The following is a 23,541-nucleotide window of genomic DNA, read 5'->3' as shown; positions in this document are numbered from 1 at the left end:
AATGGCTGCAGTGAGAGAGAAGTCACCTTTAAAGAACTGCAGTACAAGCAGCGCTCCTGTTTATATATGAATACTTTCACAAAGGGCTGGATTGTTGATGGTTGTACACGTACAATGTGTAGGAAGTTAGCCATTCTCAGCATCCTTCTATTCACAGAAAGAAAATGTAAAAATGGTATTACCCTAACAAGGCTCAGATCTGGCAATGAAGCCGTATTGGAATGCATATTGGAGTTTATGGGAACTTTGAAAATGAAATTAATTGCAGGAATGGGCCCAGTTAAGAAATGTTATTATCACCGATGACACTAAATATCATAGAATAATGGAATTCAGATTTAAAACAGACAGTTTTTTTCCCTTAAGGAGGCTGTGGATTAAAGAGTACCAAAATAAAAGAATGTTTCACTAAAGTATGAATTATGCAAATTCAAAATTATACAACTTATTTTGCAAATATGCATATATAGTGCATATATGTTTATATAAAATTCAAATATATGAAGATAAGTCATGAAACGATGTGTGGCATAAATAGCTTATGTAATGCATGATTGGTTTCCCTCCTACAATAGCTCTAGTTTCTGTGATTGTAGTTTAAGAATTTGTCAAAAAGTTTGTTAATATTCTTGGGATACTGCACTTCAGTGTTTTGCGTTGTAGTTTACAAAATACTGTTTAAATACTATGAGGATTAAAGTTTCTGCTGTATCACTGTGTGCATAAAGTAGTCTTATCCTTGCTGTTCCTAGATGTGCAGCAAAGAAACCTGCCCTGCTCTGTACTGGCTGTACAAACCAATGTTACCTAGGGAAAAGCTGTCTTAAGATAAGCAGAGATGTAAAAAAACAGATTCCTACTGCCTCCAAAAGCAGAAACAAGCAATCCATACCTGCCTATATACTTTCTTGTTTTGCACGTTAAGATAAGTGAGCATTGACTATAATGTATAGATTAATCTTGGTACCTGGGGATACAACTTTGGGCTGAGAAGAGAATATCAGTAATTTATGGCTGTAGGGAGGAATGCTGGATCTCTGTGCTATGGAGCACTCCTTGGTCCTGAGGCAGACTTGGCTTCATTGCTTTTGGCGTGAGGCTGCTCGTGTGATCTGGCCTGTGTCAGCAGCAGGTATATCCTATTCCTCAGTGAGGTTTTGCAGTGAGTTGTGCTTTAAACTCCACAGTTCTTTGGTAGGAAAAAGGATGGGAAGACATTCCCTATGTCCTATTTATCACTAATATAATTATCCCTAATCAAGGTTTTTTGTGGGGTGAAAAAACGTATTTCTCCTTATACAACTCTGTGCATGACTTTACACATTTAGCATCAGAATGCTTTTGAACCCTTGTCCCAGTTTTAAATCAGTATTCTGTTGGAATAAACGAAGACCCTGCAGGTCAGGCTGCCCTCTCTAGCTGAGGACAGATTTACTCTCAGTATTCCAGTTTTGAGCATGCATAAGCCTTTTGTAGCACATCTCAGCTGGCTCTGCCATTAATAGTGCCAGAGATCTAGCCACAGCCGTCATATACTTTCTTACACCCCTGTGGCAGTAATAGTGGGAACATTTACCACGGATTCCCCAAATGAAACCCTAACTCAATTGTAGTCTCTAACGACCACCTTCTTATTGATTTCAAGGGGGTGGACTTCATGTCTACCTTATCTATGTGTGCCTGCTAGATCCTCTGATGAGCATATTTACTTAACTGGCAGACCTGAGCAATGACTCCAAAGAGTGCTGGAGTTTGGGACCTAGTGCACATTTAATGAGAAAGAATAATTTTTTTCTCAGTGGTAAACAGGAGAATGGTCTTGCTAGGAATTTCCATGTATCATGGCTACTTTCAGTTCTTACAAGAATATTTTAATGAACTTTGCTTTTTTTGCACTATTAAATTTGTGCTTTAAGTCCCACAGGGCTGATTTTTAAAAGCCAGTAGAATGTGTCGTTTTTCCTGGCCATTTAAAAAAATTAATAGGCAATTAACCTACTGCTATGAAAACTTCAGGTGAACCTGGAGGAAAACCAGACTTGAGACTGGGGCCTCTGTGTCTGCCACAGAGGGCAGATGGGAATCAGAGCTTGTCCTTTGGCATAAAAAATTCCGTGTACACTTCAGCACTTCTCCACATGGATTCTTGTCTGTCAGAGAAGTTAAAACATGTGCAAACACTGAATGTTTATTTATTAAGAGCTCAGTCCGGAAAACTAGAATCAGCCCAGCAGGCTGGAAATCTCCGCTTTGAGGCTCTCAAGAGGAAAAAGTCATCTCTCTCTAGATCATGGAGCCTATGTGTGGTGCCCTTGCGATGACTGATGGATGAACGCAGTGCTCTGAGAGACTGACGGCAGATCCAGACGTGCTGTCCCTACCCTTCCTGAGCGCAGCCCACCCAGGATCTGCATTCCCCAAATCCCCCCCCAGGATGTATTCATGGTGCCCCAAGTTTAGTCTCAGCTTTCTTGCCAGAGCTGTACTGCATCCTTATCAGTCATAACATGCTAACAGAGTTCCTTCCATGATTCGGGGTGTCAGGAAAAACCTGTTAGTCATTACAAAAATAGTAACTAAGTCAGGATGATAGTTTAATTCAGAGTAGAAGATTTGAGATTCTTGCAAGTTGATTCATAGGAAAGTAATTTCAAAAGAGTTTTGTCAATTGTTTGGTTTTCGTTATTTAGTTTAGATTTATTCTGATACTATTTTAACTACTTTTATGTCTATGAAAATAAAATCTAAGTTTGCATGCAATACTCTTATGTGCGTCCCCATTCTGGTAGCCAATACAAAGAGGAAAATACTAGTTTTATCTCATGGATTTTAAAGTAGGTGAGGCCTCTAGCAAAAATCAAAATCTATTTTAAAGATCCCGTCTAAAATTTAGTGCTGAATTAAAATTGGTTTGAATCTCTTACAAGATGTTAAAGAGTTAAAATTCATAGGGGCTGATATTTTCATGGTTTGTTTTTCCCCACAACTGTGCTATCCAGATCTATGTATAACCAGGCTCTGAGAATGGTAGGTGGCTCAGCCTTGCAATCCCTGCTTATGCAAAAGACCTTTCGGCTTCAATAGGACTTTTGCATAGGAAAAGATAAAAGGAGTATGTTCGAAACAAAGGTAAGATTTAAGAGCTCAGGTTATCAAAGTAGAAGTGTTGTGGATATATTATCATTGGAATGTAAAACAAAATATTCCCCTAGATTCTGAAACCTTTCCACCTTCCCTGTACCCCTTCTTTATCTATGACTCGAGATTGTTTAGTGCCACCTGGGGAATTGAGACTTTGAAAATTATAGTATTAGCTATCTAAATACCTTCCCAAATGGAACTGGTATAATTTCTTTGAATTTCTCACCCCTAAATATACACAAATGCTAATCGATGTTTATAGTATTTAAGTGTTCTTAATCCTAGTGGAAGAAGAAAATGCTGCAGGTAGGTACAAGACATACCTCAACATTTGCAATTCATCCCTAGCAGAAAATTTAAATACATACTTCAAGGGAGTCATGTGATTCTCCTCCTAATTACTTAATCCAGCAATAAATATATTTTGGATTATACATAAATTTAAATATAACTTTGGTGTTCTGTAACTCCCCGATGTTGATTCTTTGTGCAAGACTTTTACAACTCTTTAAACAGGATTGTAGTTAAAAGATTTTTTTCTTCCTGATTATTGAAGAAATCATATTTTTCTCCCCTTAAAGGGAAGCATCTATTCTCCCCTCCTCCTAGAAGACTATAGTAGTCTTGATTTACTTATAGCAATCTGGAGGAACATATTTTAGTGATGGGTCACAATTTACTAATGGAGTTTTACAAAACAGCATCTAGGAACAGCTAGAAATACATTGATTATGTGGCTTCCCTATGAGAAAACAGTAATTAAAATCATACTACAGATTCTATCAGGACATGTTAATATTTAATTAGGCAATAAGTGAGCTTGGTACAGGTGTCCGGAGTTGTTGACAGGAGCTTTGTTAATCCATGTAGTATTGTCTCTTAAATAAATAGTTACCTCCTTGCCTTTTTCAAGTATGAAGTTATATGCTTAATCAGCAGACATTAGAATTCCTGTGTTAGGGGTTTTGTTTGTTTGTTTAATTTCTGTGTCTATACATTGAGTGCAAAATCCTAGATGTTGTGGGCTTTAAAGAACCCATTTTCTCATTGTTTGCTGTTTCTGTCAGGGATTTTGTTAGAATTATGAGACTACCTGTAATTCTCCCCCATTTTTTATCTAGAGGAGCTCATTCTGTGGCATTATGTGTCTTGGTTTTCAGTTCATCCCTTTAGGAACCTGCCACAACTGATGTTGCCCCACTGCCTTCTTAAAAGTATTTTGTTTAGCAGTTAGAAAACAGTATTAGAAAAAAAAAACAAACAAACATTGAGCTGTCTCTAACCATGATGTTTGAAAAACTATGTTAGTTTGGTCTCCTCTTAAAGTACAAGAAGAAAATCCATTTGTATTCTCCTTGTAAGCATAACTCTTTTAGTGACTCTCCCAAACTTGCTGCTGCAAATGTGTTGTGTAATTCTTCCTTCGCTTTCCTGGATCTTACCTACTTTTTTTAATTAGATCTTATCTGTGTTGGTTCCTGCCTGGTTTTCTTAGCCTCATACTTTTCAAACTGCCTTTCCCTTCCCATTTCATGGGACCGTTCAGTAGTACTTGCCTAGAATGAAGCCTTAAGAATTGCTGCTCCTTTATTTGGTCAGTTAAGTAAATTTCACAAAAAGTTTTCCTCACTGATTTGATGATGAAATTCCCCAACAGCTGAAAATGGACTAATATTTTTAGAAGTCTGTAAAAGAAATAATCTCTTAAGGCAAGCTAAGTTGTTGTGATTTAAATTCGCTGGAGTCCCAAGGGTAAGCGTTATAAACTGGACTACTATATTTTAATTATTATGCATTAATTTTCCACCTTTGTGAATGTGCACAGGTCCTTAGAAGCCACGCCACAGAAATTTCACTTTAGGATACAGGTCAAAAGCTGCAATCCATGTAGATATTTTATTTATCCATGTACTCCTATTTTATTCCATTCTGTTCCCCTCAAATCATTAGCATTGCAACGTTTCGCTTGCAGCAGAGTAATAGAATCCAGTCTCGTCATGTTGATCACTTGTGAGCATCAGCTCTGGGTTATTATCCAGAAACGCCTTGTCAATATTTCAGAGAACATGAGTTACAGATACAGAGTTTAGGTTTTTTGATAAAGCTCATCAGGTACTTTCATCCAAGGTACACAAATAATGCTTTGTTGATGCAAAGAGATAACCTGTAGGACAGTAAAACTGAGTTTTTACACAGTTTCAAGATATTCTGTCCTAGTACCTTGGGTATTATCTGTGCTGTTATGATATAACATTTTGTTTCATTGCCAATAGTCTCAAGCACCTCCCTTCATGTAGTCTGAAGCAGTGATTTCTGAAAGATCTGGTTTCTTCGTAGATACCAATACAGTCCATATTGTACAATAAATAGCTTCAGGTGTATTCCTGGAGCTAAGGTTACTTAAAGTTCTAGAGATGGGGCACTTTTTTTGGTATTTTGAATTCTGTGCTTCAATTGAAATAGCAGGGTTGACCATCTGCTGCTGACTTCTTCATCAGTGACTGGTTTTCATGGGGTTGTCTCCTGGGAGGTGAAGAGCACAGTCCAGAAAAAACTGCTGCATTGTGAAAGCTCTGGTTGCTTAATTGAATGGAAAACTAAAAACCTTCAGACAAACCAACATTTGTGACAATGAAAATTTAAGTTTTTTTTTTTTTTTGTGGTTGGAAATTGTATCATCTGTCAAAAAGTTGTGGATGGAAAATTTCTAAAGCGTTTGCTACTAGATGTTCTTACTTTGTGTTGTCTGCCATACTTTATTCTTACTTTATTCTAATTTTCTTCGTTAGCTGAAGAATATATCTTCCTTTTCTTTTTTTTCTTCTGCTACAGCTTGTTTGCTATTTGTTTCCAAACATTGGGAAAGCTTGCTCTTGGAGTAGAGAAATGATATTTGTTTCTAAAAAAAAAAAAAAAAAACCAGCAACAACAAAAACCGTGCAACCAAAGCCTGAGAAATCTGCTGATCAGCTTCAGATTTCTTTCTCACAGAAGTCTGGGATGTTTAAACCTGATTTTCTGTTCTTGTTGCCTCTCACTGAAAACGAATTAATGTTTTGAGACAATTACTGAACATTTTTCCCATCAGTCAGCTAAGGCAACCATTCATCGATTAGGTAGTTTACTATATCAAAACACTGAGATCTAAGAATCATGCACTGCAAAAAGAGATCCAAAAGTGAATGTCTGAATAGAGATACAACTTTCTCTCAAGAACTGTAAGTCTACTTCTCTCTTCTTCTATGGGTATAGTTTTTGACCACAATGCAGTTTGACAGCAGAAATTTAATCATGTCCTACTGCTTACACCTTTGTCAGAAAACTGATAAAATGTGTGCTCATACTGAACATTAGCAAGAAATTTTTCAAATGTCCTTCAGGTTTTTTTTTCCTTTCTCTTCTCTTCCTCCCTCGCTTCTCTGTCTCTCCCAGAGAAGCTGATATAAAGCTGATGAGAATTTGGATTTGCTTTGAAAGCATCTTTTGTTCAAAGACTAATTTTAACCTTGTGATAAAGATTGCTTTTTGTATTCTGTTGAATGTGATATCTAGTAATTGTTTGTCAAGGCAAAGTGCTGTAGGACATAATAAATTTTAAAAATGATCTTTTGTAATTACAATACAAATGTCTTTACATTCTAATGTCTAGAAAACACGCAACTATGTCAAAAATAAGAAAAAATATTGTGTTGTTTAATTTTAAAGTGATATGGCTTTGTATTATGAAAAGTTTTTTTAAAAAAACTGCTCAAGCGAATGTAATTGTAAACAAAGATCAAAACTTAATTTTCTTGTAAAAAATATAACTCAACTAGAAAATATATATTTGTACATCTGGCATAAACATTATAGTTACACCTCCAGTTTTTTGTACTTTTATTCACAATTTGTATTGCTTTTGTCTTGTATTTTAATCTCCTGATTTATTACTTTAGGGAGCTTTAGTTTATAAAATTAGACCTTCTAGTCAAACTATCATGTATGAATTAACAAAGATTGGGGGACTGCTGTTGTTTTAAGAAGGGCAGCAGACCATGAGGATTGTCCCAAGATTATTCTAAGGTATAGGGAGTAAACAATTATTTTTTTTTTTTTTTTTATACCCTAACCTACTAAGATTATCTACAGAGCTTGGGATTTTGCTTTTTTAATCATAAGTTATCGGTAGTGATAGCCTACTGTCTGAAAATTGCATTAGTAAGAAAGGTGGTGTGCTGAGCAAGCAGCAATGATAAAAGCTTAGGTAGAAATTAAGTTCAACGTCCGTAAATTTTGAAGTTTCTCATGGTTAAATCTTGAAGCACTAATGGGATGGTGTAGAAAAACATCAAATACATGGTATCTAAACTTCTAACTTGTCATTTGTCTTTCACGCAATATGAGTGCTTCAGCAGTTTTTCTCCAAAATCCTGATGCATTGCTTTTTCCCTTATGGGGCTGCAGTCTTCTGTGCTAACTTATTGATTTCAAAAGCTAGCTCGCTTGCTGGAGCTGTAGTGTTAAATTGGTTTAATAAACACAAATGGGATAGTTTAATGTTGTAAAAACATTTATGAGGTAACGGTCTATTTTTTTTAAAATAGTTTGCATAACTCAGCTTATTCAGTCTAGAAATAGAGTAGAATATTAAGGAAGATTTACAAGCACTGTTTGTACTGCAGACTTTCATGATATAAGATACGTACAGATTTGGGTATTTTTATCTTTGCAAACACATGACAAACAGCTGTCAAAAAACAGATAAGAATATTTTTTAAAAGTATCTTTTTCCTCTCTATAGCATACTAGATCTTGTATGTAAGATCTGAAGAAGTGTAACTTATAAGTAACAGCAAGGATCTTTTTCAAGATCTGTTCTGTACTAGTGGAGAGATCAGAACACTTACACGTTAAATCACCAATGTGAACAATCCTGGAAGGCTGAGGAAATAATAGATTTTTAAATTCCATTCTTATTTTGGTGAGAGAACTTGAAAAATAATTATTTTACATCATTTTATCATCATATGCTATCTGTCTTCAAGAGAAGGAAAGCAATGAAGGGGAAAGAGAGGGCTAGGTCTAGACTTCATTCACAAAAGCAATGGAAAAAAAAGGTGTATTTATGGTACTAAATTTCTCATATCTGGTGGTGGAGAGATTAGAGCAGTTTCTGCATGGTGGGATGTTCTGAGATAAATTTTTCTGTCAAGGAGGTTTCAGTTTTTAAAAAATGCTCCCATATTCACTGAGGGAAAGAGAAGGAGAGAGTGAGGAAGTGACTTTGCTGAGATTTTATACTCGTATGGGAAGAATAAAGTCTGGCCTATTCCCTCACTAAAATAAAATGCTAAATACAAGTGTTATGAATTCAATGGGCAGCATTGTGTGCAACATAACAGTAGTTTGTGCACTGGAAAGTGCCAGTGGCTACATCAAACCTCCTTGGGCAGAAATCATAAGCAAATTTACTTGGCCTTGCTCCATGAGCCAGTAAGTCTCACTATATGTTGCAAAAGTCCTACTCTAGCAGAGAAAGTCTTCATGGAAATTAATTGTTAATCTGCATGGTTGTACCTGATGGAATGGTTTTGTGTTTGTAGAGGTCCTAGCTGTGGATTTAGCTTCCTGTTAAAAGGAGCCTGACAATCTCAGCTGGAAAAAATTCTGAGCTTGGGGAAATTCAGGAGAGGAAGTCAGTGCTTTGGGCCTCAGAAGAGGAACCCTACGGAGATGTCACGTCTCAGCTCTGATGGAGGAGAGAAGGTGAGGAACAACTCAGAAAGGATGTATAGGAACAGGGCTGTGAGAAGTGGTATTGTTGCTTCAGGTTTCACTTGCCTTTTGTGGATGGTTAAAATTCCAGAAGGGGTGATACTAGACACAGTCTGGCTAGACAGCTGAGTCACAGAAGAGGCAAATCATCACAAGACCTTGAGTGAGAGTTGGCAGAGAGTTATGAGGACATAAGTCTGTGATGCCGTTCGTATCTATGAGGGTGTGCAAACAGCAGTGAGCCAGATTTCCAGAATGCTTTAACTACTGTGATATTAGGCAGAAAAGGATGTCATCTCCTTCTCTTCCAGATTTTTTACATAGGCGAAAGTGTACATCGAGTTCTACTGTAATTAGCGGACACTATAGGGAAAACTGAATCTTGATGTTGGGGGGGTTGATTAAAGCATTTAGAAAATAGGCTCTAAAAACATTTCACACATACTGGATTTTGAAATCTTTACAGCCTTTTCAATACATCTTTGAAAATCTGGGGAAAAGGAGTACATCATAATTTGCTTAAATACCTGCATTTTTCAGCTGCTGTGTTTTGTTGTTCAAGTAAAGAAGATGGTATATTGAATACAGTAAAGTAGAAACTTACATTTGGGCTTTTTTTACATTGCAGTTTACTGTCTACTAACTTTAAGTATGCTGTTTTGAGATGCTTGACTAAAATTACCTTAATAAGGTATTTATTTAGATCTCTTCTTCACAGAGAGGTCAGTGTGAATGCCTTGGTGTTCGTTTTGACATTTAGTAAACAGTAACCCTGAGAATGTACAGATGCATACTCCACTTGGCAAGTATAATGCCCTCCCTCCCTAGGAGAAAGAAAGGTCAAATAAATTAACTTTGCAAAAAGTAGTAATCGGCTCATTGTGTTAAATCTTTTTCTCATATTAATGAAAAGAAACTGACAAAGGTCACTAATTCCTATCTGCTTTCATAAGTTAAAGATGAGAAAAGCGTAATTTGAAGTATGCAGTGACTTTCATTGACTTTGGGGGCCAATGCTGCAAGGCAAGTTCTCTGTGTCTCATAGAAACCTCTCAGAGTGAAGAAAACACATGTTAACACTTGGTATAGTGTGATTAAATGTATTTTTAAAATCAAAAAATCTTATTCGAAACCTTAATGGTGCTGCAGATATTTACATTGCAGAAGACCTGTACCTTCAGGAGTGAATACTTGTACAACAGGTTCATATATTAACTAAAGGTACAGTTAATTAATTTTCTTTCCATATCCCAAATATAAATGCCTATGTGTTCTATTAAGCAACTTCATTATTTCAAGTGATCATTAAAATACCATTAGCTGTAATATTTTGGGAAAAATGGGCAGAAAAGAATGTTTCAAGCTCTGCAAATCAATAGAAACACATCAGAGCTTTGATATGAAAAATCATATAGATTTATCCTTTTGGTTCTTTCTATTATATTTGCCTAATATAACTACATTAATTGAATAGGCATGAGGCTGTGGTATACCTTTTGGAAGACCAGTTTTATGTATTCCTGCAACTGACCTCTTTACACAGCATTTTTCTCCAAACTTTTTTTTTTAGTTTCTAGGAGACATGATTATGAAATAAAAATGTGAACTCAGTTAATGAAGAGCTGTCTTCATGGTTCTCCTAAAACAATAACTCTGAGAGAGAGGTGAATGGCTTGATTCATTTCTATGGGTCATTAACTTCCACGCCTACAGATGACAACGTTAATATTCACAATGTGAATTATTTCTCTGTTGATTAGCTTAGGAGAAACACACAATGAATGTGCTTATCGCATGATCTAACACTGTGCCGGACACCCCTTTGGGTCCCTTAAAATTCAAAATGTCCCTGCTGCCCAAACGTAAAGGTCTCTCTCTCTCAGCTTAAACAGCATGGTTGTGTTTTTACAATACAAAAATCTGTGGCGGTTATTAACTGCAAATGTGGACAGTGTGAAGCAAAACAACTTTTAGAGTGAACAGTAACGCATGGGCTGATGAATTGATTTGCACCTTTATTTAAATTTAACTGACTAAAAAGTGCTGAGTGTTTGGGCTTTATCTTTAAGATGTTGTCTCAAACCTCCCAGCCCATTAGACTTAAGTAGTTTAGAATTCAATGATTTGATTGCAGAGTTCAGAGATTATTAGAGCAAATGAGGCCTGATCAATGCCTTGGGTCTTTTTTTTTTTTAGTGTGTTAATTAATTAATCAACAGGAACAGAAATATATGTGTAATGCAAATTAACTCAATCTCAAATTACCAGAATACCAGAATTGTTCATAAACAGAAAAGAGGAATCCAAAAGCAGCAGGATATTGGTGCTTTTATCTGTGTAGCACCACTTTCTTAGGTGGTGTTCTGAGTTAGATATATTTGAGGGAATGATATTGTTTCTGTTGTGCTCTCCTGGGGAAAAGAATCAGCTTTTGAGGCAAAAGAAGAAATTCAGTAACTGAAATATTCATAATTCACAGTTGGCCCTTGATTCCATTTGTTGTCACTGTTTCTCTTTGTTTGACTTAACTCCCCCAAACCAAGTTGTTTTGCTGTAATCTAGTACTGAATAGTTTCCCTAATCCCCAAGTCTACATTAATTTGCAAGGTTTCCCCACAAAACAAATTGATTTTCTATGGACTATTCTGTTTACCTTTGCCAATGATTTTTTTTTTAGTCATTTTTTCCATAGCTTTGTCTTTTAGTGTGGTCATATGTAAGCTTTGTTCTCCTCTAGTTGCTCTTAATTAAAAGTCTTCTATCCTTGGTCCTCAGAGTACCTGAAAGCGTTGTGCTATTTTTCCCAAGTACTGTTTATTACTTCCATCACATGGGGAAGTAAGATACTTGATTCGTTTTGGAGTTTGGGGACATTCTCTTATTCCTGTATGTGGACCTCCGCTTTCAATGGCATGTGGGGACCAGACCAACTCATCAGTCAGGTCATCTCTCTGTAGCAGTCAGCTTTTTTTTGGAATCAAAAAAGTTCTTAGGTTCAAACCTTGAAGTGCTTCCTGTCAGGCTTCTTGCTCCAGTTCCATTGTGGCTTTTTATGCACACAACAATTTTTATTAACAATGAAAGGGTTGTGTACATAGCTGGGATAAAAGGAAAAGCTGGGGTTTCAGAAAAGAAAAGGAATGATGAGTGCCAGCATTTGGCCCGACAATTCCTACGAACAGGGAAAATCAGTATTTGATTAAAATGCCAGAAGATGGTCTGCCATGAACCCTGTGGGCTGGAGCACGATGGCTATTTCAGCTGCTCTGACCTTACCTGCTCTTTTGGAGACAGCGGTAACAATTGGCCAGCCACCAGAATTGCCCATCTTTGTGAAAGAACCTGTGATACCATGTAAAATTCACCCTTAAGACCGAAGGATGTGAAATTGGCTAAGCCCAGCCAATAGATCCTTTGCCTAACTCTCTCCCTGTTTAGCTTTCGTAGACATGGCAGGAGACTGAAGAGGAAGATGATGGTAAGACAAGCTCTGTGTACGTATTTCACACTCATCTCAAAGAGACAATTTTCGTTTCTGTCACTTGTGTGATTTTATTCTGTATGTACATAGACAGATTCCTTGAATCATCACATAAGTTATAAATTCCATTTTGTTTCCATGAACTGTGAGTCTCCTTGTGTCTGGGGCTGTCATGTGCTAACAAGAGACAGGAGAGGTGCCAGCGTGTCAGTCATTACAGACTCTTTCCATCTAGCTTACTCTGAGCTAGGAGAGGCAAACAAGGAATGGGATCTTAAATAAGGACAGCGTATCCTTCTCAGGAGGAACCAAGACAAAGCAGCCTGGTGGTAATGTTTGGATTTCAAAGCTGGGAAGGATTTTTGGAAGCAGAAGCAGCTTGGTCAGGAAAGATAAAGTGATGCATGGACAAAGCGGAGGGGTCCTGTGACACAGAGGCAGTAGGGAGGCTGTGGAAGGCACCATTTGAAGGAACAGCTGTCTGCTGGCAGGGGACGGGAGGGGAAGGTCCCTGAGCACCAAAGGGCATCTCACAAAATTTCAAGGAAAATTCAGGAGTGAGGAAGCGTAGGCAGAGAGATGTACACGTGTTTACTGTTTCCTGTGGCTCTGTGTATCTCTTGTGGTCATTAAAGTGAAGAGTGGCTGCTTTTGAGACAGTTTGCAAAGTCTGTGCATTACCTGATTCAACTTCGTGGGATTCTGGAGAGATAAATTGTCACTCAGATGTCGGCTATGACTGAGCTCTGGGAAAGAGTGAGTTGAAGCCATGGGGATTCAGCAGCAGTTGCAGGATCTAAACAGGGGTCTCTGTTCTTAGAAGAGAGAAGAGATTGCCTGGAGACCCAAAGCAGATACAAAAACTTCAGAGTGTTTTCACATGGAAGCAGGCTGAGGCTTTGTGAGTGTCCTGCAAGAGGTATAATCTAGGCTGTAATATCTCAGTCTTTGAATTCTTACCTGTAGTAAAATAAGAGACTGGAAGAACAACAAAGCATGCGCATAGTAAGATAACAAATGGTACCGTAGGTGGCTCCAAGCATTGTCTGGCATACGCACGCACACAAGCCAGCCACAAAATGGAAATCATACCACATGCGTCTTATCATAATTTGCACTGAACCCAAGAATAATAATTCCCACCAACAGACAGGCTGTTAGCTCAGGCTTAGTGCCATGCTACTGTAGCTACGTAGCTTCTGACTGCTTTGGAGCATGCAGAAAGGAAGGTCATGGTTGCTTGCAGCACAGTCAAAGTAACTCGTATCTGTTGGCAAATGACCACGTGCACCCTGTGCTTGCAGGAGTAAGGTCATATTGTCAGCGTTTAAGTCATTGACTTTGCGTATTTTATCGTGCTGGATGATGTGGTAGTACTGGCCTGTATGTATGAATAGCTTTCTGGGATGAAGTCAAAGCACAAGCTCCTCTGAGGCAATTTAAAAAGAGTGAAACGCTCAAGAGGATAATGTGGAGCAAACTGATGTAAATGGTTCTTCTGCATAAACTGCAATTTTTGTAATTTGTTTTGGGAGTGAGGGGAGTATACTTTGCTGTTTGGTTTTGATTTGCATAAGTTCATAAAATGTTCTGAATTATTTTTTTCTGAAAATGTAACTTAACTGTTGAGAGGGAGCTGAAGCTTTTTTGATGAAGGGAAAATAATATAATAGGAAAATTACGGATTATTGTGATGTCCGTGTTCCAGACTTATTAGGCCTGAAAATAGATGAATTGGGGAGATTACTTTGTATGATTCCTACCTATGTAAATGGACATATAATTATCTATCAGTATAAAATATTAGTGTATATTTACTGTGTAATAAGTAATTCAACTTTATAAGCAAATGAAGATTACCTCAAATTTGCATACAATGTGAAGAAAAGTCCCTTTATCCTCTGTAACTGCAGCATTTGGCAGATTCAGGAATAAATAATCTTTTGTGGCAAGGGTATGCCTTATCAAACATATGCAGATCAGTGCTAATTAATGCTAATTAAGGTTTCCTGTCTATCTAGTTGGAAAAACGTCCAAATGTTATGAAATCCAGTTAGTATGCCTATTACCCTAATTGTTTTATATGGGATGATTCTTAATTAAAATATGTAAATTGACCTTAATTGCTATATACTAATGGAGGTTCATGTTATCTCACTAAAAATGACAAGATGGTGAGGAGGGGTACTTAAACAAATAATTCTGATACATTTGTAAATAAATGACCTTTACTCAAAATTATTTTTAATTGGAAATTGGCAAAAGGAACATTTTGCCATCTATGTTTCTCTTTAGTTTTAAATAATGTCAGAATTTACAGTTCGTTTTTAATATAGATACAGTGACATTGCAGCTTAATTAAGACTACTAAACAAGTCAACATTTTATGTGTTTACTGTATGTTTCAAAATTGTTTGCTAACCTCATGTTGACCTTCAGAAATGTTGTGCTTTACAATATTGATCTTAATTTTCAGTATTTTTGGTTTTATTTTTTTATCTTGATCTCTCTTCATCATATCATTTAATCTGTGAAGTTTGGTACACTGGTATACCTTTGCTGGTGACTGGACCTGCGACCCTGACTTTTCATCAGAGAGGCTGGTGGTCAGCACCTCTTTGCATTTCACCTGTTAGCGTAGGACATGAACTTTGATCAAGTTTGGGGAGGATAGTTCACATGTATGCTGTTACATGACTGAGGCCTACACAGGTTTTTACACAAAGTCTTGTAGGCCCTCTACCCAACACAAAAGCATTATTTAAATGGTGTTTTGTATGACCGTTTATAGGTGCCCCATATTGCCATTTTCTTGATAGTTATCATACCATTTCACACACACAGCAAACATTTTTCTCCTCTGATGTAGAGAATCTAATTAGAGAATCTGCTCATTTAGAGAACCGGCCTATCGTTGTAGTTTTTACTCATAATACATTTTATAAACACCTGATACATTTAAGTTTATATTACATTATAGACATCATTGATATGTGCCTCAGTTTAGAAAGTCAGTCTGAACCGTTTCACTGTTTTGCAGGATATCGTAACCAATGTTTCTCCGAGGATTGTGCGTGGAATTACTTCGGGTCCTATGTACGGCCCAGGCCAAGGGTCTTTTCTGAACATTGAACTGATCAGTGAGAAAACAGCAGCATATTGGTGTAAAAGTATTGCTGAACTGAAAGCTGACTTTCCAAACCATGTAAGTACCACTCAGTCATAAAGATGCAATATTCTTATGTAGAATCTCCAGTTTATAGGTCTGTGAAAACTCACCTATTTAATACTTATTAAATAGAATGCTAATTACTTTATTGACATATGAGTATGTTACTAAAACCCAGAAATATCCATCCAAATAATCTTTATGAGGGAAAATTCTGTGAAATGACTGTTACACAAACAGAGAATGGTCATGATTTTTTAGTTAGGCTGATGTTTACATTCAAATAGATAATATCAAGGGAAAGAGTTGATCCCAGAGTGGATGCTTGTCAGTTCTGCTGTGAAAAATTTTCTATTTATGATCATATTTAAAGATGTAACTTATAATAATCATTTTCATTGTGAATTGAATTTGATTATAAAAGGAATCTTTGTTCTTTTTATTCTGAATCCAAATGTGAAAGATACTTCTAATGTTTTTATAAGCAATTGGATGCTTTAGGAGAAAGAAAACAATACTGACTTAAAGGTAACTTCACAGCAAAGGTAGAGTTTTGTTAGAGCCTTCTTGGCTATGGGGAGTATCTGTCTAGAAGGTAATAAACAAAGTTGGGAGCAATAACGCCTGCTAGCTGGCATAAATGGTTTTCAGCTACTGTTCTAGTGAATAAGAACAACGAGGTGGAATGTAAAATTCACCTCAATCATTATCTCGAATGGATAGAGCTAGAAATCCCAGAGCTTACATATCTTCTGTCTTGAAGTTATTACCTCCATGGCTCAGCTATGAACAAAATAAGTGAACATTCCTGAATATATTATGGCATGAAGACACCACACCAATCAGTTGTTTTTTTTGGTTTTTTTTTTCCTTATTTGGGGAGTTTAAATGTATACATCAACATGTATAAAAATGTTTAAACACATTGTATTGATAGTACAAGTGTTTAATATCCTACTTCACTATGAATGGACTGTGAATTTCTTTGCTGAGGTTCGTGTCACTTTCTTTACTGTGACTGGGCTTCATAATAGTGAAAGTGTGAACCGAAAGATAACATTGTAATTCTCTGATTTTGATTTTAACATCCTTTGTCAGCGTCCTGGATATTGCATGCAGGCAGACTGCTGGCCATTTCTGCTGTGAGAATGGTCTCTCATTGCAGTCTTCACCAAGAATCTATTGCAGCATTTTGTGCCTGAGAACAAACCATTCTTTTCTGTGAGGAAAAGCACTAGCAACAATTTCAAAAGGAAAATCTGAATTTTCTGAGACCTAGCCTCTTGTGTGGGATGAAGAAGTCCCACTCTTCCATAGTTCCTGGGGTGAGCATCTTCTGATCATCCCTCACTATGTGAGCTATTACTTTGAGCATGGTAATTCAGCTCCTGCACGTTGGCTGTGGCTGCTGCTATGGCATCTTTGAGGTTGTTAATGCCTGTGTGGGCACGGGGGAAGCAGCACCAGCAGTAGACCTTGGCTTTGCTCGCGGGGATTTTTAAAACGCGCCCGTGAACTCATCTAAGAACTGTCATAATTATAATGGTAAATTTGTTGCTGACTGAAACCAGATTTTTGTTCACTGAGTAGAAATCTCTTGGTGCTTATTTTTAAATATTCTGTATAATTAAAGCTTGCAGATTTTTTTTTTGTCCCCCAATTCCTGTTCACTCCTCTAGAAAGGCTTTTTAAACCTGATGTGTTTTTGGGGGGGTGTTTGTTAAAAACAAAAACACTTTCTGACAACTGTTTGGGTGAACTTAATTAACAAGCAAAGAATGACATTTTCTGCTCAAATGAAAGTCAAACAGCGATGAGGACACAAGTGATTACAGTAAAAAGCTTACCTTGCTACCATAAATATTGAAAACAAATCAAAATTTATACATAATTACTTTTTCTATGTAGTCCAAGTAATTTAAGTTAAGATTTATCCTACAGGTGAAAAGGACGTGAGCAAAATAGCTAGTCACTAGAAGATGATCCCACAACAGCATCCTGTCTTGTGCCATTAGGAAGAAGCAAACCATAACACAAAAAGAGTAGCTAAATTCCCCCAACGAAGCCTAGGATTTAAACTAAATTTTGCAAGGAGTTGTGCAAAAGAGGACCACCAGGCACAGCTCAGCGGATAATGTCATGTAACCGTGATATGTTGCTGCTATAGATCAGGAACTAGTATCACCCTTGTGCTGTCTTCACCCCTGTAGTGTGTGGCTTCATTCTTCAGCTCTTCTGACTCCTCATTCTTGCTTGTAGCTTGCGATTATCTCTGACTGGCAGTCTTTCCCAGTCTTCGTTTCTACTAGCTTCTCCCTTCAACCCTGAATCCACTTCAAGTGGACTAGGGCAAAAGCTGCCACCAGCAGAAACTTGCTCCAATGCCACCGGCAGTGAATTAAATATTTGTAAGGGTCCAAGCAGAGGAGAAGGCAGAAAGAGAAAGTATCTGGATTTTGTATGTTTGCTTGTGAAGTATCATCAAAGTCTTTGCTGTTTCAATTTGGATTTTTTTTTTAATTGAGTTAATTTAATACTACTATTACTGTTTGTTTGGGTTTTTTTTCCAGAAAACACACACAAAAAGAAATTAGATGGTATGCATAGTACAGGCCCAAGAAGATTTTTTTTAAATTTTATTTGTATTTTTTTAAAATCAGGTGCTTCTCTGTTAAAATGTATAGCAGTTAAAAATGGGATTGTTTTCCTTCTGGTACTGCAGACATCTTGGTAAGGTATTACTTCAGCAACTTGGCTGAGACCATTTAAAACATATGGTATTATTCAGCATTGTTTATTGTTAAATTTTCAAAGGACGCAGTTTTAAGAATGTTGTGTCCATTGCTTTCCTATATATCAAGAAAACATCCTTTCAATCAGAGAGCTGTGAAAGTGAGAGGAAAATTGGTCTGTTTGTATTTGTCGTCTTCTTTTTACTTTCTCAGATATTGTAGCGTTACTTATTTATATTGGCCTGTCTTTGTGATACCCAAACATCTTCCTTACATGGTTAACTAAGGGTTTTTTTATGAGAGTCTATTAAGTATTTATATTTTTTTTGTCTTATGGCCACACATAGCATCTGATACCACAGGATTTATCATTCTGTGCAATTGTTAATAAGGAGAAAATGGATATTTTTTGTTCTTTACTAGTAGAGACTGAGAACTTGACAGTGAGAAAAGATGAAACAATTATTTATTTTATAGTCTTAAGTGTAATATTAAAATATCCCTTCTGAATTAGTGTGAAGCTGACACCTTATTGGCAAATTTTGCATCCCCACTCCCCCAAAAAAGTTCTTTGTAAAGTGCTATATTAATCTAAAACCCAAGAAAAAAAATGAAAGAAAAGTATCAATAACCAGAATATTCAAATTGAAATTTAATTACTACTTGTTTGAGAGGAATGACTACTGAAACAATAATCATAGTCTGGTAGTCTGTTTCTTTACTCCCTGCTGTAGAGGGACATTTTGGGCCAACGCCAATAAAAGCTCTTCCTGTGTAATACAAGTATTATCTCAACATCATAATGAGAAATAGGAAAACTCTATACTTTTTAAGGCCTGCTTAGACTGATTCGAAGTCTAAGCCCAGAGAGTGGTGGTGAATGGAGTCAAATCCAGTTGGCAGCTGGTCACGAGTGGTGTTCCCCAGGGCTCAGTACTGGGGCCGGTCCTGTTCAATATCTTCATTGATGATCTGGATGAGGGGATCGAGTGCACCCTCAGTAAGTTTGCAGATGACACCAAGTTGGGTGGAAGTGTCGATCTGCTGGAGGGTAGGAAGGCCCTGCAGAGGGACCTGGACAGGCTGGATCGTTGGGCTGGGGCCAACTGCATGAGATTCAACAAGGCTCAGTGCCAGGTCCTGCACTTGGGTCACAACAACCCCATGCAAGGCTACAGGCTTGGGGAGGAGTGGCTGGAGAGCTGCCTGGCGGAAAAGGACCTGGGGGTGTTGGTTGACAGCCGCCTGAACATAAGCCAGCAGTGTGCTCAGGTGGCCAAGAGGGCCAATGGCATCCTGGCTTGTATCAGGAGTAGTGTGGCCAGCAGGACCAGGGAGGTGATAGTGCCCCTGTACTCGGCACTGGTGAGGCCGCACCTCGAGTCCTGTGTTCAGTTTTGGGCCCCTCACTACAAGAAGGACATCGAGGTGCTGGAGCATGTCCAGAGGAGGGCAATGAAGTTGGTGAAGGGTCTAGAGCACAAGTCTTATGAGGAGTGGCTGAGGGAACTGGGGTTGTTTAGTCTGGAGAAGAGGAGGCTGAGGGGAAACCTTATTGCTCTCTCCAACCACCTGAAAGGAGGCTGTAGCGAGGTGGGGGTCGGTCTCTTCTCCCTAGTAACAAGTGATAGGACAAGAGGAAATGGCCTCAAGCTGCGCCAGGGGAGGTTTAGGTTAGATATTAGGAAAAACTTCTTCCCTGAAAGGGTGGTCAAGCATTGGAACAGGCTGCCCAGGGAAGTGGTTGAGTCTCCATCCCTGGAGGTATTTAAAGAATGGATAGATACGGTGCTCGAAGACATGGTATAGATGGACTTGGCAGTGATAGGTTAACGGTTGGACTCGATGACCTTAAGGGTCTTTTCCAACCTTGACGATTCTATGATTCTATGATTCTATGAAATGGCAGAGAGGAGATTTGGAGGTGGGGAGTCAACAAGTGGCTGGGTGGGGGCTTAGCTTCTGACTGGGGTCAACCCACCACAGGTGGAAAATGCATAAAGTTGTCAGTTCATGTTAAAAAGACTAGACTGTAATTTGGACATAAAATATTTGAAGTGCCTTAGGTAATGGGACGAAAGAGCTAACACTAATGCCACAACATGTCCTACTTTCATATTTTATTTACCCAGGAGATACGTGATTATATGGTGTATTGATGCACTTTCCAGCCAAAATGTGGCTGAAAAAATGGCAGTTTATGGTATATTCAAGAAATTAGTTTACTTAAGAAATGTGAATTTGCCCAAGTAGAACTCACCTACTTATATGATCTGGAATGAAGACTGTGTGTGGGGCGGGGGGGAATTTACTTTTACTTTAGCAAAAGTCTACAAACTTTGATCAGTAGAAGGTGGCTGAGAAAGTTGAAAAGGAAATTATAAAACCTTGGAAGAGAACTTACTGCTGAAATTTTATATTCACATATTTGACATTAGCTACAATATAGCCATTATCTCTGCTGGGAACTGTGAATACTGGTAGTAGCAGTATGTCTTTGTGTGCACAGTGAAGCTGGCAATCATGCGAATCATACGTGGTGATTGCAAGGGCATGGGATATATTGGTGGTAGCACTTGTTTCGTCAGAAAAAGCATGCAAACTGCTGCTGTTCCTCATCAAAACCTTTTGCTTACCGTAGCTCAGCCTTCTCATTTGAGTTTGTAAATCACCTACTTACACAGATGTTTATTCTTCTAGTCTCATAAGCATGTCTATATATTTACACTACCTATTGGCCAAATATTTTAAGGTTTCGTATTACCCTGAAACCTCCTTAGCGCCTGCACTGGGGAGAACAAGCTTGAGAAGAGCAAGGTTTGAAAGTGGTAAAACACTTCTTTACGGAAAAATGTGAACTGAGAGTTCAGTAAGAAGGTGATGGACACAGTTGCCAGGTAGTCTTTCTTCACCTTCCCAAAACTGTAATTGGTGCCCTGTAGATGACAAAGAAGTAAGCAAATTCATGAAAAACCTCAATATGCAAATTAATTTGGGTTTGAGCATGTGCAGGAGGTCACAGCAGTACAGATAAAGGGCTTCGAAAGGACACTTAATGAAACAAAATAGATTGCAGGGGAAATGTCATTCCCTACAGGGCCAACGGAAGCCCATCATAAAGAAGAAAATGTCTGAGAAATTCATACTGCAAGGAAGAACTAGGATCTTGGAAGAAGATGCCAAATTGAATATTTTTCAGTATTGCTATATTAGTATATTGAAGTCTTAAAAGTAACTTTTTGGCCTCCTTACTGAACACAAATGAGTTTGGGCTGCTGTATGATTCTAAGGAACATACATGGGATACCAGATTGTCAGCTGTGACACTGATTCTGTGATTCAGATATTGGTGTCATGACGTGTTGAATTGAGAAACCTCTTCTGCTAGAAATATTAAGTACTATTGGACCCCAAAACTAAGCAGAAAACTCTTGTCTTCTTAATGTTTGCTCTGCTGCTTGCAGAATGTTGCTGACAGTCTCTCTGACAGTTACGCGGCAGAGAGCAGCTTTTCAAGGCTGAAACTGTTAAAGATATATTTTTGTTCAACACTTTGTTCAGAATGTCCCAGGAACACCTGTCAGGAGTAGCCATGCTAGAGAGCGCGTGAGAACAGATCGCTGGATCCCAGGCTGATAACCAACTTCTTTGTAGCATTGTTGGGTTTTGTTTGTTTGTTTTTTTTTTTTTATGCTTTTAAATCTCTTGGAATAGTGTAATTATTTTTTTTTATATTATGCGGGTTTTTTTTCTACCATAGAGGTATGAAATAGGGCAGCCAGTTTTGTTTGGTTTTGGTGTTTGGGGTTTTTTGTTGGTTGGGGGTTTTTTTGTTTAAATTTAGGTAACAAAACCAGATTTGTTTTAATTCTACTTTGTGAGGACAGGAGGAACTGAAGGGTTACAGAGCAAGAAAATTACAATCGAACAGGCATAAGTGAGTGCCTTGCTCCTGTAAATGACTCTTGGTGCAGAAAAATGCAATGTTCAAAAACGTTTCCTGAACTTATGAGTAGAAATAGATTTGCAACAGCAATAGTAGTTATTTGGATGGTTTACATGGAGAGGTTTGATTAGTTTGCCGAAGTGATCCCTGAAGTGGGGTCCTACATATCAAACTTATGTGTAGGACCAACTCTGGTTTTAATAGCAGATTTCATCTACAGACTCTGAAAAACTTTTGTATATTTATATAAACTTTTCCTTCTCTAAGGCTGCACTAATAGTAGACCTTGTAATCTGGTTACTGAGAGGAATTGACTGGAATATCTAAAATTGCTGTAGATCTCCTTTGAGACTTAAAATTAAGGGACATTAGGTGGAAAACTATTTAAGATATAGAGGAATCATAAACTTCACAGCTTTACGGTGAGGAAAAGGTCAAAGTTGGCTTTCTCACTAGATGTATTAGGAATAATTTATGTATTATTGCAGTCATTATTATAGCTTTTATTTTTGATGGGTGATCAGAAGTCTGTGGGATGTTGTGTACAGTACCTAGTATTTACATTTCGAGATACCAGTCACTGACTTGATTCAGGTTATAAAAGGTAATAGTTTGTTTTACCATTTGGGTTTCAAATTTGAAATACTTGGGAATTTGGAATAGCATTTGTAATACAGGTAATTAGGTGAGGTGAAAGGCAGAACCTTCATCTTCATCTTTGCAGGAGTCATGTTCAGAAGATCAAATTGTCAGCCAGCTGCTCTCCATAAACACCTGCTTTTCCAAGGGCTAGTGTAGATAGCTTTGCCTTTTGCATCACAAAGAAATAATATTTTATACTCCAAATACCTGCTGAGGTGTGCATCCACATAAGTGACAGACGTCTTGACAAGCCACACCACCTACAAACGTGGAATAAAACATTTCTAAACAACCAGGTAGGGCTGTGCCCATGTGGACCTCACTTGGTACCGACAGCAACCAGTGTATTGTGGACCTGAATGGGGAGGGTACATGCCATGCATTCCCAGGCCTACCAGAGGACCCTTGCTGGAAGCCCAGATGCTTTTCCACATGAACTGAATAGTATGGAGCACAACGGGAGGGAGCCACAAGCCTGGCTGCCCAGAAGTTCGAACACTCCATATCGTGGAAGTGTCCAGCAGCACAGAACAGCCACCTGGGTTCCCTTATCTGAATTTCAGATCCACAAATCACATTAAAAAACTCCAGAAGTTGTTATTGCTGCAGCTTAAACTTCCCAAAGCCAGCCGTCATGGATGCTTGGTAGGAGGTGAAAAAACCCACACAGCAGTTG

At 37.9% G+C, this 23,541-nt stretch overlaps 1 protein-coding gene across 1 annotated transcript in view; it reads left to right on the top strand.

The window, feature by feature from the left end:
- Positions 1-23,541, top strand: part of DPYD (dihydropyrimidine dehydrogenase) — a gene marked incomplete at both ends in the record, with an annotated part of 361,757 nt that overhangs the window by 207,039 nt on the left and 131,177 nt on the right. The window contains one exon of the mRNA XM_082314522.1: positions 15,417-15,581. Within this exon, the coding sequence (XP_082170648.1) occupies positions 15,417-15,581 (165 nt within the window). The remainder of the gene's footprint in view (positions 1-15,416; positions 15,582-23,541) is intronic.

This window comes from Platalea leucorodia, assembly GCF_965183815.1.
Source record: "Platalea leucorodia genome assembly, chromosome: 5".
Lineage (NCBI taxonomy): Eukaryota > Metazoa > Chordata > Aves > Pelecaniformes > Threskiornithidae > Platalea > Platalea leucorodia.
This window is presented reverse-complemented; position numbering and strand designations above follow the sequence as displayed.